General features: G+C 54.8%; 1 protein-coding gene across 1 annotated transcript; it reads right to left on the reverse strand.

The window, feature by feature from the left end:
* Positions 1-1,531: 1,531 nt before the first annotated feature.
* NEURL3 (neuralized E3 ubiquitin protein ligase 3) lies at positions 1,532-8,631 on the reverse strand. Its single transcript, XM_024744017.1, has 4 exons — positions 8,604-8,631; positions 4,147-4,632; positions 3,107-3,178; positions 1,532-2,455 (listed from the first exon to the last, which is right to left on the reverse strand). The coding sequence occupies exons 1-4, from the start codon at positions 8,629-8,631 to the stop codon at positions 2,247-2,249; spliced, it is 795 nt and encodes a 264-aa protein (XP_024599785.1). The 3' UTR covers positions 1,532-2,246.
* Positions 8,632-15,548: the final 6,917 nt, after the last annotated feature.

Genomic DNA, 15,548 nt, shown 5'->3' on the forward strand with positions numbered 1-15,548 from the left:
GCAATAAATACCATACAGGGAAATCCCATAAGGCTATCAGCTGATATCTCAACAGAAACTCTGCAGGCCAGAAGGAGTGACATGATATACTTAAAGTAATGAAAGAGAAAAACCAACAACCAAGAGTACTCTACCCAGCAAGGCTCGTGTTCAGATTCAATGGAGACATCAAAAGCTTTACAGACAAGCAAAAGCTAAAAGAGTTCAACACCACCAAACCAGCTTTACAACAAATGTTAAAGGAACTTCTCTAGGTTAAAAAGAAAAGGCCACAACTAGCAACAAGAAAATTATGAAATGAGGAAGCTCACTGGTAAAGGCAAACATACAGTAAAGGTAGGAAATCATCCACACACAAAGCTAGTAGGGAGGTTAGAAGACAAAAGTAGTAAAATCATCTCTATCCACATAAGCAGTTAAGGGATACACAAAATAATTATATGCAAAATGCAACATCAGAAACGGTCATTGTGAGGGGAAGAGAGTACAAATGCAGGGTTTTTTAAATGCATTTCTTTTTTTTTTTTTAATTGGGGTATAGCTGTTTTACAATGCTTTGTTAGTTTCTACTGTACAGTGAAGTGGAGTTACCTGTGCTATACAGCAGGTTCTCATTAGTTATCTACTTTATACAGATTAGTGTATATATGTCAATCCCAATCTCCTAATTCATCCCACCTCCCCTTTCCCCCCCTTGGTGTCCATACGTTTGTTCTCTATGTCTGCTAAAATGTATTTCAAATTAAGTGATCAGCAACTTGAAACAACCATATATATACATATATATGTATGTGTGTGTGTATATATATATATATATATATGTATGTATGGACTCATGGTAACCACAAACCAAAACTCATGGTAACCACAAACCAAAAATCTATAACAGATATACACACAAAAAAGAAAAAGGAATCCAAACATAACACTAAAGATAGTCATCAAATATCAAGAGAACAAAACAAGAAGAAAGGAAGAAAAAAGACCTACAAAAACAAACCAAAACAATTAACAAAATGGCAATAAGAACACATACTGATAATTACCTTAAATGTAAATGGACTAAATTTACAACCAAAAGACACAGAGTAGCTGAGGGATACAAAAACAAGACCCATATGTGCTGCCTTACAAGAGACTTATTTCAGATACAGAGACACACACAGACTGAAAATATACATGCACCCCAATGTTCACAGCAGCCTTATTTACAATTGTCAAGCTATGGAAGCAACCTAAGTGTCCATCAACAGACAAATGGATAAAGAAGCTATGGTATACATATACAATGGAATACTACTTGGCCATAAAAAAGAATGGTATTTTGCCATTTGCAGCAAAATGGATGTACTTGGAGGACATAATGCTAAGTGAAATAAGTCAGACAGAGAAAGACAAATACTGTATGATTTCATTTATATATGGAATCTAAAAAAATACAACAAATTAGTTAATATAACAAAAAAGCAGACTCACAGATATAGAGAACAAACTAGTGGTTACCAGTAGGGAGAGGGAACAGGGAGGGGCAATTTAGGGGTAGGGGATTAAGAGGTACAAACTATTAGGTACAAAATAAGCTACAAGGATATACTGTACAACAGGGGGAAGACAACCAATAGTTCTATAATAACTATACATGGAGTATAACATTTAAAAATTGTGAATCTCTACAATGTACATCTATAACTTATTAATACTGTATAACAACTATACTTCAATTTAAAAAAATAAATAAATAAACAAAAGTCCACCCAGATGTCCAGGCTCCTCAATACCCCAGGGTGGGAAGGGCTTCACCAGACACACGCAGGTACCTTAACTTCCTTAGCCATAAAACCAGGGATCAGGCTGCCCCCTCTCTACACAAAGGCCCTTCTCACTGGCACATGTGGGTTCCTGGGACTCCAGTGTACCGGGGATTGCTAGGTTCATGGTGGCTGAACCTGGTGACCAGCCAAAAGCCTTGGCAGGCGAAAATGAACCTGGAGCTAGGCAGAGGGGTGAGAACCCCGCTGGCCCATTGCTGAGCCACTTTCTCCAGCCAGACGCCCACCAGGGAGGCAGTTCCGGTGTGGGCAGAAAGGGGCACCTCCTTGGTCCACTGGCCTCCTCCTGCTGAGGAGGGGGAAGAGCCACTGCAGCCCTGACTCCATCTCTCCACCACACCTGTCACTAACCGGGCTTTCTGACTCTTCTCAAGAAAGAGGGCAGAGCTGCACCTCGTCCCTTGGCAGGGGCCGGGCTCAGAGCTGAGCACCTACACCAGGGCCCAGAGCAGGAGGGTCCCAAGCCGAGGCCACCGCCTCAATCTCCCAGCGACACACAGGGCATTTGGCCGTGTCCCTGAAGACCCGCCAGGCACAGCAGCTGCAGAAGTGTGTGTGGCCGCAGGGGACAAGGCAGGTGTTGGCAGCCTGGTGGAAGCAGATGGCACACTCCTCTCCTGCTGTGGCTGGGAAAGGGGACAACAGAGGTCAGGGGTGCTTGGGGGCAAGGGGTGGGCAGCCCACTCATGATATAACCACAGGACAGAGAACTCTGCAGTCGGATTCTGAAGAATATTACCTTGTAAGAAAATGCTCACAATGTAATCAAGTGAAAAAGGTTGGGACGAAAACCATAAGGTACAAACATACATATCGTAAGATTCCAATTTAGAAAAAAGGAAAACAAAGCACAAATAACTCCCCATATGTAAGTCCACAAAATACTGGGAGGAAATCCACCTAACAGGTAATGCGAGGTTTGCGAGGTGTTTTTTTGTTTTTGTTTTACTTCCTTCTTTATCCTTTAATACGTATTTTATTTCTGTTTGGCAAATTATTATGAACGTGGATTGCTTTTTTAAAAGCAGACGGACAAAATAACATCTGCTCATGAATGTGCTCCAGTAACTTGTGAAGTTATCCAATGTCCTAGAAGGCAGAGCTGTTAAATTGCTTTTAGGTTTCCAGGGGCGGAGCCAAAGCTTTCTGGCCTAAAGCCCGTGGGAGACTTGATAGGACTTGGAAAGACTTAACTGAGTTCCCAGGGCTGGGGCCTCCCCCAGCCCCCCTAGTGCTGAAGCCCTGGGGAGTCCCTGGGGCTCTGGGAAGCCACTCACCTTTGGACCCAGGCAGAGCCTCATCACTGAGGACCCGCGGCATGGCTGGGGTGGGGGCGCTGACTGTAGGATCTAAGGCAGAAAGGGAAAGTCAGGGCCTGGGGAAAGCAAAGTCAGGGTGTCCTCGTTCCCTCCCACCTCCCCAGCCCCTAAAGCAAAGTGTCCATCCCCTTTCTTTTCTGGGGTGCAATGCTGGAGCTCCAAGCTGGTCACCCAGCCCTGTGTGGCCGCCCCTTTCCCAGTTTAACCCAGCAGAGAATTTGTAGAACTGCAGGTTCCTCCTGCTAATCCACCCTTCCTTTAGACAGCTCCCCTCTGCCCTACTTCCGCTGCTTGAGCAGAGACCTTCAGCATTATTCACGGTCCCCAACCCAGATGTGCTTCAAAATCCCCCAGGAGGGAAAACAGGTGCTTGGGGCTCCACTCCAGATCTACCAATTCAGGTGCTCCAGAGGTGAGGCTCCAGCAGCTGTGACAAGCAGTGTGAAAAACAAACGCGCGGGGGTGTCTGGAAAGCTTGTGCAAGCCCATGTAACACCAGCCCAGAATGCCAAAACTTCTTTTTATGAGTGTTCCTGTATCTTCTCCCTCTCCTGAAATCCTCTCTCCTTTCAGGTAGTCCTTGTTTCCCCACCCAGTGCCTGAACATCTCACCTTTGCCCCCCAGGCTGCCTTCCTGCTCTCCTCTAACTCTCACACTTATGTTCCCTTTGTTGCCACCCCTGTCTCAGCAAACTCCTACTTAGACTGCAAAGCCTAGCCCCCAAATTTCTTCCTTTGTGAAAGAGATCAGCCCTCTAACAGATGTTTGGGGTGCTGAGCACGTCTTCTCATTCTTCAGAAATGAGGCTGCCCTCCCTATGACTAGGTCTTGTCCCCAGTGCCCATCTTCATACCCTGACATGAGCTGATGGAAAAACTGGCTGCATATGAATGAAACAACAGTTCTCCCCGCGGCTCTGGATGCAGGTGAAGTACCGCCCGAGCCTCCACCTCCTCCCGCCCAGGGGAGGAGCCTGGGTCCCCACCCGTGGCCTCACCCAGTAGTTCGATGGCCTTGGTGGTCCCGTACACGTCCATCACGGCCCAGAGCGGGGCGCCCATGAGCACGTCCTTACGCAGCAGGAGCCGGGGGCCCGCGTTTACCTGGGCGAAGAGCCGGCCCAGGCGGTTCACCCAGAAGCGCACCACGTCCCCGGTGAGCCCGCAGCCATCGGGCAGCATGGCCGCCCACGTCGGGCTCTGCTGCTCCAGGTCCGGGCACACGAAGGGGGGCAGCCCGGACGCAGTCACCCGCTCGGGGTCCAGGCGCGTGAAGCCCACGCGGAGGCCGCCAACCCAGCCGCACTCGTGACACAGCACGCGCAGCTGCACGCGCTCTCCGGGCCTCACCGGCCGCTGGCTGAACACGATGCCGTCACGGAACGTGGCGCGCCTGCGCGCGGTGCTCCGCTGCGCGTCCAGACGCACCTGCGCGCCCACGGCCTCGGCGTGGAAACGGAGCGCCTCTCGGGGCATCTCGGCGTCTGCGGGGGCGGGAGGTGTCAGTGAGTGAATCTCCCCAAGCCTCAGTTCCCCACCCGTAGGGATGTTGTAAAAATTAAAGGAACCGCAGTTCCTTTAATGGCAGCACCGGCTCTGGATACCTGGTAATGGCTCTTATTGCCGTTAACTAGAAAGAGCAGGTTTTAGAACGGCAGACAGAATATGACCCTGGTTTTGACACATACACATACGTTTACTATATACATGCATATCTCATCTGTTTCTAGAAACAGCCTGAAAGGAACTGGACTGACATGCTGTGTGTGTGGTCGTCTCTGGTGCTGTGTTTTCCTCTCTGCTTGTGTGACTTTCTGATTTTCCCGCAGAGAACCCGCGTGACTTGTGAAGCCCATGGACCCCAAAGAGGGTGACTTTCTTGTCCTGGGAGAGAAGGTGCCTGGCAACTCCCAATCCGGTGAGGGGGCAAAGCCTGCAGAGGGGGAGTCCCAGGTCAGCCCCTCAGAATCGTGGGCTGGGCCCAGCCAAGTCCTGGGTAGGCTTTGAAATCACGGAATTTCCTGACCTGACTCCACTTGGCAGCCGGGAAGGTTAAGTTCCTTGCTGGGCAGCTCTTTCTCTCAGCCCCAGAGGCCTGGAGGAAGCTGGCAGAGCTTTCTGCCCCCAGAACGGCTCTTATCTCTGTAGGCCTTATCTCTCTCTCCCCATCCCCTCCTCCTCCCCTCCTGGCCCTGCTCTTTCTGGGTTGGAAGAGGGAAATAGAAAATTAAAAGAGGTGAATTCAGTCAAAACTTGAGCCAGGCACTGGTTAAGAATCTGCCTGCCAATGCAGGGGACACAGGTTCGAACCCTGGTCCGGGAAGATCCCACATGCCACGGAGCAACTAAGCCCGTGTGCCACAACTACTGAGCCTGCACTCTAGAGCCCACGAGCCACGACTACTGAGGCCACATAGCACAATTACTGAAGCCTGTGCGCCTAGAGCCCGTGCTCCGCAACAAGAGAAGCCACTGCAATGAGAAACCCGCACACCACAACAAAGAGTAGCCCCCGCTCGCTGCAACTAGAGAAAACCCGTGCACAGCAACGAAGACCCAACACAGCCAAAAAAAAAAAAAACGCTTGAGCCAGACCCCAGCCCCAGGGAGCAAGGCCCCTCCCTCCTGGCCCTCCTCTCTGACACCCACATGCCTGCACGTTTCCAGCCCAGCACAAGGAGGGGAGGCTCCTCGTCAGGCACAAGGGACACCCTTAAGGTCACAGTGAATCCATCCCTGACCTCCAAAGGCCAAAGACAAGCCTGGCACGGTTCCCTCACCCAACGTGTGAGGGACAAGCGCTCACCCTGGCTCGGGGGGCCTCTGAACCCACCCTACTATCCAAGCTCACCCCTCCCTCAGCCTCACCCACACCCCTGCCCACGCCACCACCCCTTCCTGGAATGCCCTGGTCTCTCCCTCCCTTCCCAAAGGGTTGGCCCACCAAGGGTTGGCCCAGCAACCCTTGCTCCTCCAGGCTGTGCACCAGCAAGGGAGGCCCAGAGAAGGCACAGATGGTGACCAGGAGCCAGAGTTGAGGGTCCTGACATCAGGTGGATCTGTCCTTGCATCCACTCAAGTTGCTGGGGCAGCCAGGAGACCCTGTGGAGGGCAGTGAGGACCAACACCCGGATTCTAGCCGCGGCTCTGCTGCGGACCTAGGCAGGTCACTGCCCCTCTGGGTTTGGTCCCTTATCCACAGTGGGAATGATGTGCCTGACAGCCCAGGCCTGGAGTCTCCAGGCACTTGTCTGGGGATCCTGAATGTGAGGACTTCAGTGCCCACCTGGACAGGCATCGGGCTGCGAGCGGGGGGCAGGTGGGGGCTCCTGATGTAATCAGCCGTAACCCACCCTGGAGGGTGGGGGCTACCCCCCTCACTTGGCTGGGTCACCGCCCATCCCTGAGGTCGGGACTGGAGGGGAGCCCTGGAGTGGGCTTGGTGTGGGTGGTGAGCAGGACCCTAAGCCTCTCCACACACCACCGCATCCAACCCTGCCACCACGCGGCAAGGCCAAAAAGACCCCACCTGACAGCGGTGAGCAGCAAGGGCAGAGCTGGGGTTCAAACAGGGATCACCTCAGCATCACCCAGTGCAGCCCCTGCAGGGGAAGGGGCCCACCCTCGGGTCGGGGTGACGGGAGACCCATCAGGCCCCGCTCGTGGCCCGAGACGGTACCCAGTGGAGATGACCCTGTCCTGGCCGACAGCTGACTCCCCTCCCTCGGCAAGGGGTCAGTGGATGGAGTCTCCCCCAATCCCCCGCACAGCTGCCGTGGACAGGGGCTGACGCAGGCAGGATTGGCTCTGGGGACAGTGGGATGGGGCATGGGGGGAAGCAGAGGAGCCAGGGAAATCGGCCTGTGGGAGCTATGTCCTCATGTCACCAAGTAGAGGAGGGAGGCTGAGAGGACACAAGTGCTGCACAGGACACCAGGGGCCAGTGGACTGTGCTCCCTTCTCCCAGCTGCACAGGCCGAGGTTGAGTGGCACTGACAGCCACCCTTGTCCTGCCGGCGGGCAGAGAGCCTGCAAGACTGCATCCGCCCGCGCGGCCCCTTCCTCTGCTTTGCATGGGGCTCTGCGCCTGAGTTTGGAGCTGGCTCAGGGTGGCGTCTCCTTCCACTGGGCGGGCTGGCAGGGCTCCTCCCATTCTTTGACCCAGGCTACCCAGTCCCCCCCACCCCACCCCCCACTCCTGGGCCGGGGAGAGGCAGAGGTGGGGTACAGGCCAAGTGTGTCTCTCCAAGTAGGCCTGTCCCCAGCCGGCTGGGCAGGGGGTTCTGAGCACCTCATGCCCGTAGGTGGCTGTTCTTATCAGCCGCATTTTCAGGCAGGCTCCATAAGCTGAGTTACGGCCGCCTGACTCCTTCACTCCTCCACCGTGCACCGGGCTTGGCAACAAGGACCCCCTGGGCTGCTGGGGCACAGGGAGCACAGTCATGGCCTTTTGGATGTCCCACCCGCTGAACAGGTGGATTCCAATCCAAGAATCTTCGCAACAAGGCTCCTGGGGTCAGCCCCCCATGCAGTGAGGACCTCCCTGGGTCTTCATCATTGTCATCACCGCCCCTCCAGCCATCAAGCCTCTCCTGGCACCGGGCACCTACTAAGTGCCTTACAGTCTCCCCACCACCCCACAGAGAAGCACTGTAAGGAAACGGAGCGTGGGGAGGTGTTTGTGCAGCCAGAAGCGAGGGATCCCGGGCCCGCACCCCTGCGCTGCCCCCTTCTTGGCACCATCATTGCCTGGAATGCAAACACAGTTGCCACTGCAGCAGCAGCATTGGTGTCACCTGCCGCCTGGGAGGGAGCGGAGTCCGGGCTCTGGGAGCAGGAACGCGCGGGCTGGATCTCTGCTGGTAAAAGACCCGGTTCTCCATCTCCTGCCCCGCACACTAAGGGAACGCTGTGGCCTCAGGTGAGGCTGGCAGAGAACCACGGTGCCTGGTGACCTTGTGGTTCGTGCTTCTGGCAGCTCTGTAACCGGCAAGGCATGTTGCTTGGCCCCCCAGCCTGCGGGTGAGGAAACTGAGGTCCCAGGGAGAATTGACTCACCCAAGGTCCCACAGCTCCATGGGGCAGAGCTGGGACCCCTGGTCTTCCACCAGGCCCCCTACACGCTACCCTGTTCCCACCCCAGCCATTCTTCACTCTGCACAACAGGATCCGAAGGCAAATGGGTCATGTGGGTCGTCGCATCACTGCAGGGATTCTGGACCCCAGTCACTCAGCCTCTCTTGGATTCTTGCAAGGAAAGGAAGTTCACTACCTCGCTGCCTCCTAATAGCTCACTACCTAGGTCAGCCCAGCCTGTATCAGAAACTCCTCCTGAGCGATATTTACACTGATTCTACCTCTGCCTCCCGAGACTCCTTCCCCAGCAATAACACAGAGCACCCCCTCTGCTTCCTGCACTCCTGGTCCAGGGACCAAGCGCGGGGCTCCCACTTACCAGCCTGGGAGCAGATCTGAGCCCCCATCAGCCTGGGGTCCTCGGACACTGGTGCCTGGGTCTGAAGAAGGCCAGTGGACAGGTTTCCGAAGGATTCAGCAGGTCCCCTTGTCATGGGCCGGGATCATATTACACTGTTGATGATTAATTAGAGATTGCAGTCACAGGTTGCCATATCCAGGGAGTTTCCTGAGGACTTCCTCTGGCTTGCAACAGGCCTGCTGCAGCTGGCTGGCCTGGAGGAAGCGGACACGGAGGAGGTGGCCTGGATAGGATTTCTCTCTTACTTTTGGCCAGTTGCTCTCAACCCGGCTGTGCATTATAATTGCCTGAGTCACGTTAATAAGTACCTGTCCCCAGACCTGCCCCCAGAGACCTTGATCCCAGTGGCCTGGGGTGGGACCCAGCACCGGCATTTCTAAAAAGCACCCCAGGGACTTCCCTGGTGGTCCAGTGGTTAAGACTCCGTGCTCCCACTGCAGGAGACACGGGTTCGATCCCTGGTAAGGGAACTAAGATCCCAGAAGCCGTGCAGCGTGGCCAAAAAGTAAAAAATAAAATAAAATAAAAAACAAACTAGTAGGAATAAAAGCACCACGGATGATTCTAATGTACAGCCGGGGTAGCAATGATTCACTGCTACTGACCCCAGCATACAGGAGGCATTTAATCAGTGTTGGTGAAGTGGACTGAATTGAATTAGCTGCATCCCAGGACCTGTGAAGTCACCCCAGGCCCGGGTACCCGGCCGAGAGGAGAGGGCCCAGCAAGACGGAATGGGAGAGGTGTCGATCACTCCTCAGCTTTGCTGGAGCTGGAATTCCACTTCCCAGAATCCCTCACAAAACACAGAGAGTCCCGCAGGAGGTCACGCCCAAGGCCTTGCTCCCAGGGTGTTAGAGGTGGAAAAGAGGTCAGAGATCTTCTGCCCCTTCCGTGAGAGAAACTGAGGCTGGTGATGGGAAAGTGGCTTTTGCTCTAACAGAGCGCTTCTCAGACTGCAACGTGCACCTGAACCTAGCACGGGGATCTTATTCAGATGAAGATTGATTCAGAAGCTCTGGGGCACCTGTGGGATTCCGCTTTTCAAACAAGGTGGTTCTGCAGACCCCACTTTAGGTGACAAGCCCTAGATTAGTTTGGAGGCATGCGGGTACCCTGGCCCTTGACCTCCAGGCTAAGGCCCTCCCAAGACCCTGGATCAAGGCCACGATCAGTGACTACTCTGAACTCGGCTGAAGGGGTGGATATGCCCCATGCATGTCCCAGGACACGGGGACGGACGGTGGTGCTGTTGACTGGGCTGCAGAGTTTGACTGGGGGGCGTGGGGAAGGGTGGGTGTTTGGAGACCCGGATTCTGTCCCCTGTGTCAGTTTGCCCTCTCTTACCCTCCCTGGGCCCCGGTGTCCCCGTGTGTAAAATGGGAAGCCCAGATGGCTGGTCTGTGAGTCCCTTCCAGCCCCCACGTGCCGTGACTTTGGTCCTGGTGACCGTTGCTTGGCCCCAGTTGACTTCAGAAGATGTTGCTGTGAGCCTGGACCTTCTTTTCTACACCAAGCCCTCTGCCAGCCTCTCTAGAAACTGGCTTCCAAAGGTCAAAGGCAAACTGGTGAGAAGTCAACAGCCATAACAGGGAGTCCACGGTTGATGGTCCTGTTGGCCCAGCCTGAGGGATCTGGGCTCAGGGCATCCCCTTGTCTCTGGGCAGCGCTGGAGCCAGAGAGCCTGCCTCTTCCCCTCCCCCTACCCCACCGGGTCTCCGCCTGTAGGGCTGGCTGCCTGCCTTGGGTGGGCTGGAGGCAAGAGCAGCTTGTTGATAAACTACATTCCCATCGAAGAGACAGTTATGGAGTCTCATCAGGGAAGTCAGACCTTGAGCTTCGGCCCAACAGGAAAATTACTGGACAAGCTGCGGACATCATGCTGCCCAGTGCCAGCAGGCCGAGGTGGTCAGGACCTCAGCTGGGTAGGCGTTCTAAGAACTGAAATCCAGGGGATGGGGATGCCCGGGATGCCCCTCCCGTCACACACTCCACCATTTATTTATTTAACAAACACTACTGTTCTAAGTCCAGTGCTGTATTAACTTGCTAATCCTCATGGCAACTTCTTGAAAAGGTTCTACTTATTGTAGTCATTCTCATTTTATAAATGGGGAAACTGAGGCACAAAGAGGTGAAGCAACTTGTTCACAGATACAAGTGACAGACCAGGGCGTGGCCCAGGCTGTTTGGCTGGAGAGCGGGTGCCCTACCCGCCATGCTGTACCGCCTCCACCGTCCTCTTTCAGGCCACGGCTCCTCTGGGCATTTTAACGTCTTCCCCGTTCAACTGACACTAGTAGGGACAGTTGCTGACTGGTTGCCCGAGTGTGAGGCAGAGTCCATCCCACGATGGAGACTGCACCCTACTCTCCCTTCCAGGCCACCCACCTGGCCGCAAAGCCTCTGCAAACGTTTGTTCCTGGAAGGCAATGACTGGCCCTCCAAGAGAAGGGCAGGCTCTGAGGCTCCCCCTGCTGGCTGTAGCAGGTACTGCAGGAGGTTCGAGCCCGTGAGCCCTCAAAAATAGGATGGGTGCCCCCAGGACCAGAGGTCAGAGGGGCTGAGGCTTCTGAGACCTCTGCCCCTCTTCCCCCCACCTTGAAGGTCCCCACAGTCCCTCCCTCCCCACCCAGGGTCCCCTCACTAGCAGTCAACCCTCAGTTTGCCCAGACCCCCATCATTACAAAGGGCTGTCCTACAGATCATCTCCTAAGATGCCTCAAGTGCTCTGAGAAGCTTCTGGACAGCTGCTTCAGCCTCCACCACACAGCCGATGGAGCTGAGCTCCTGCCCAGGGTTCACGCCAGCCTGCAGTCAAGCAGAAGTGGGAAGCCAGTGGGAATCCAGACCAACCTGGGACCCCGCTAGGCAGCCCAGCCCCTGGTGTCTCCTGAGGCCCCTTGCCTGTGCTCAACTGTTCTCCATCAAGCCGAAGTTTCGGACGGCAGGGGGCTGCCAGGCCTGGAGACCAGCCCCTAGAACAATCAGGGCCGTGTGCACAGGAGGCGGTCAGCAAGGATTTGTCAGTGCCAAACAGTGCAGTGTTGCAGTTTCTTTAAAAATTGTCCATCAGCTTACCTAATAACCCGGCAATTCCATTCCTGGGTGAATACCTGACTCTGATTTTGAGTGAGCTGCTGAATGGTCCTGCATCCACACTCCCTTGGAAAAACCTCCGCCCTGGAATCCAGAGGGCTTGGCTAGCACTGCCACTTGGTGGAGAGAAATGGAACTGACCGTGGATCTAATACCCTGGAAGGAAATGGTTGGGACCGCAGTGGCTCCCAACTGTGTCCCCCCGCAGTGGCTCTCTCCGCCCACTCGCTTCCTGCCAGTGAGACCCCTAGCACTTCCGGGGGTCAACCAAATCCTCTTGGTCAATAGCTGGACCCGACCCAGAGGTCCAGAGGTCAGAGAGGGAGGCTAGGGTGTGCCCGCAAAGTAGCCAGCCCCGAGTTAGGTCTGTGCTCTTACGTCCACACACTTCTGCCCCGTGCAGATCTTCCTGGGCCCTGAATTTGCTACAGCTTCCACTGCCCTGGGGCCCCTGGCTCCTGCCGTGCCGGCACTAGAGCACCCTCCACCCTGTGAGTGTGAAGCCCGCCGGAGAGGGGAGCCGGGGTGGGGACGGGGGAGAGGAGGCACCGCTGTGAGGCCAGTGTGGCAGCTCAGAGATGAGGGAAAGGGGGAGGGGAGAGGCATGCCCTCTCCCCTTTTGGTTTCCTGTTTTCCTTCTCCCTGTGCCTACCTTGGGGCTGACAGGAGGACTGAAGTGTGAGTGCTTAGCACAGGCAAAGGAACTGTCAGTAGATATCAGCTCTTACCATTAAAGGAGCAGTAAGGGCCTCCCCTTACTGGAGGGGACATCGGTGCCTTTCCTGGGGCCTTGCGAGTGCCCTACGGTCTTCCTGCTGCGGGGCAGGGTACCCAGAGCCCCATGTGAGCTCGCTGGGGAGTGAGTCACCAGCACTGTGCATCTCCAGGGCCCTGAGGACCTCTGACCCAGCAGCCCCTGGATCGACCAAACCTCCCAGGCAGGAGCCCCAGCAGCCCAGGCTGGTGGATCGGGAAGGGAGATATGTATGTGCCAGGACACAGCCGAGCAGGAGGGCGAGGGCCAGCCATGTGCCCCACAGAGATGACTCTAAGGAGACCCAGCCCCATTTTGGAAAATTAAAAAATCATAACAATTGCTGGCGCAGAGCAGTGGCCCACATACGTTTGCACGAGCCCAGCGCACGGCATGGGCAACGTCCAGCCAGGAAAAAAGGCCTGGCTTGGAGTCTGAGTGCACGGGACCCCGCCGCTCAGCCCAGAAATCCCCCCTTCCATTTAGAAGGCCAACCTAGCCCTTAACCCCAAAATGATCTCAGACAGAACTTTGGAGAAACCAACATGTCAGGGACAAACACAGGAATAAAGGCCCTCAAAGGACACGGAGAGGGACATCAGAGACACGGGAGATGCAAGGAGCGTGACATCCTGAAGCTAAGGATGGGTGAGGGGAAGGAGCAGGAGGCTGCCAAGCTCACCCCAGGTGTCCGGCGGGATGGCAGCTGGGAAGAGGCCATGGGTTTGTCGGCAAGGAGGTGAGTGGTTGGAGAGGAGGGGTGGAGGCAGAAGCCAGGGGCAGCTGCTGGAGACATGCGTTCGTATGTGTACCTGTATCTGATAGGCTGTGAGGGCAGCTGCCCGTGACAGAGGCTCAAAATTGCTCAAGACTGAGGTTCATTTCCTTCCAAGTCCAAGTCTGGAGGGTGGGGACTCCGCTCTATGAAGCCGTCATACGGGCCAGGCCACTTCCAACTTTTGCTTATCCTCCCTGGGGTCCTGCTCTCTCCACGTGGCCCAGAGTGCTTGCCCCATAGCCATGGGCCAGCAGCAGGAGGAAGGGGCCCAGGTAGGGCACAGCTTGTTCCTTCCCTTTTAGGGCACAGCCAGGAAGGTTCACACAGCCCCTCTTACTTCAGCTCACCTCCCACTGGCCACATCCAGCTACAAGGACTAGGAATATAGCCTTTATTCTGGAAAGTTCTGTGCCCATCTAGGAATGGGAGCCAGCCATTATCCTAGGAGAGAAGGAGAGAATGGATATTGGAGGCGGGGGGGAGCAATCACAGGGTGCAGGGAAAAGGGGGTGCAGCCAGGGGGAGGGGTGAAGGGAAGAGAGAGCTTTGAGCATGGAACACCTGCGAGCAAGGGTGCAGAGATGGGACCCCAGAGGTCTGGCACCAGAGTGGTCTCCGGCCTATCCTACCTCCCTAGGGGCCTCTCCACCCTCCCCTTGAGCTTTCAGACGCAGGATAAGAACTGACCCATTCCCCCCTCCCCGGGTATGAAGGGGTTAACAGCAGGGTGTCTCTGCCCTCGCTGGGCTGTGCCCACATTGACTTCTGCCGCCTCTCTCAGCTTCCCATTATGGGTGAAAACATGCACGAGGGAAGGAAGACAGGTCCTCGAATTCTGTCTTGTGGGTCTAGCTCATCCTGAGGGTTGATTTTGAGGGCGGGGTGGGGGGCTTTTTGGTAACAACTGCAGACAAGTGCTCCGGGCATCACCCTGCACTTCATTCTCTCCATCTGTGAGAGGACGCGCATCCCTCGTGTGTGCGGCCTTACCAGGAACTTCGTTAACTCATTGAGTCCTTCGGTGGGACAGTCAGCAGACCTTCCCAGGGTCCTGTGCTAAGTACACAGGATAGCTTAGTGCCATCACAGAGCTGGGTCTCTGCCACCACTGGCCGTGTGACCTGGGTGCGTTTCAGATGGGGAAACTGAGGCTCAAGCTTGAGTAGCTAGTAGAGGTTACACCGGAACTGATTCCAAAGTTCTCCACCCCTTTAATAATTCTAAAATAAAGATAACTGGTCACCTGAGTAAATGTCCCAAAGGCATTTGAAAAATGTGCCGAAGTTCAGTGCATGGAGGGACTTCCCTGGTTGTCCAATGGTTAGGACTCTGCGCTTCCACTGCAGGGGGCCCGGGTTCCATCCCTGGTCAGGGAACTAAGATCCTGCATGCTGCACGGTGCGGTCAAAAGAAAAAAAAAAACCAAAAGAATGATGCTTTCAAAAGTAGAAATGTGTACAATAAATTCTACTATCAAGTGAAATATTAAAAAAAAAAAAAAGCTCAGTACATGTTCTTGGCACCATGTGTATTTTTAACCACATTTCCTTGTTCTCAGGTCTGCTCCGGAGAGATGAGATGGCTAAACCTTAGGCTTCTGGATAAGCAAGTGTTGCCTCTGCGGATGGAGCCTGTGCTTGTGGGGCCCATCTGTGAGCTCCCCCAGGCCTCACCCAGTGGGCTGTGCTACTCAGAGCGGAGGTAAAACTCCTGAGCCCTCTCTTTAGGTCCAGAGAGGAACCCAGTGCCTCCCCTCAAAGACTCCAGGGACCCCAGGGAGAGGTTAACAAAGTACCCTCCCCCTCCCCCCAGTTCTTGTCCATTGCCTCCTTCTGCCAAATCCTCCTCTCCTGTCTCCTTTCCTGTGGAGGCTTTCTTCCCTGTAGCCCAGCACACCCCAGATAGGCTCTTTTTCTTTGATTTTACTCAGGTACCACTGACCCAGGCATTTGTGAGCGACTTGAAGGTAGCAGTCACCGGGTACGTGAAGGGGGAGCGGGGATTTACAGTGCTGCTTGGCACAAAGAACAAAGTTAAATCAAAGCCCAATCAAATAGTATTTTCACGGTCCTGTTTCTGCCCCTGGGGTGTCTCACTGTTCCTACTTTACAAGCCTCGACCTCCCTTCGTACACCAGGCCTTTCCGCCCACTCCCACACCTGGCGGCCTGAGGGATCTTAGCTCCCCGACCAGGGATCGAACCCATGCCCCCAGCAGTGGAAGCACGGAGCCCTAACCACTGGACCGCCAGGGACGTCCCTACCCCCAGGCC

This window comes from Neophocaena asiaeorientalis, unplaced genomic scaffold, assembly GCF_003031525.2.
Source record: "Neophocaena asiaeorientalis asiaeorientalis breed wild unplaced genomic scaffold, Neophocaena_asiaeorientalis_V1.1 scaffold114, whole genome shotgun sequence".
Classification (NCBI taxonomy): domain Eukaryota; kingdom Metazoa; phylum Chordata; class Mammalia; order Artiodactyla; family Phocoenidae; genus Neophocaena; species Neophocaena asiaeorientalis.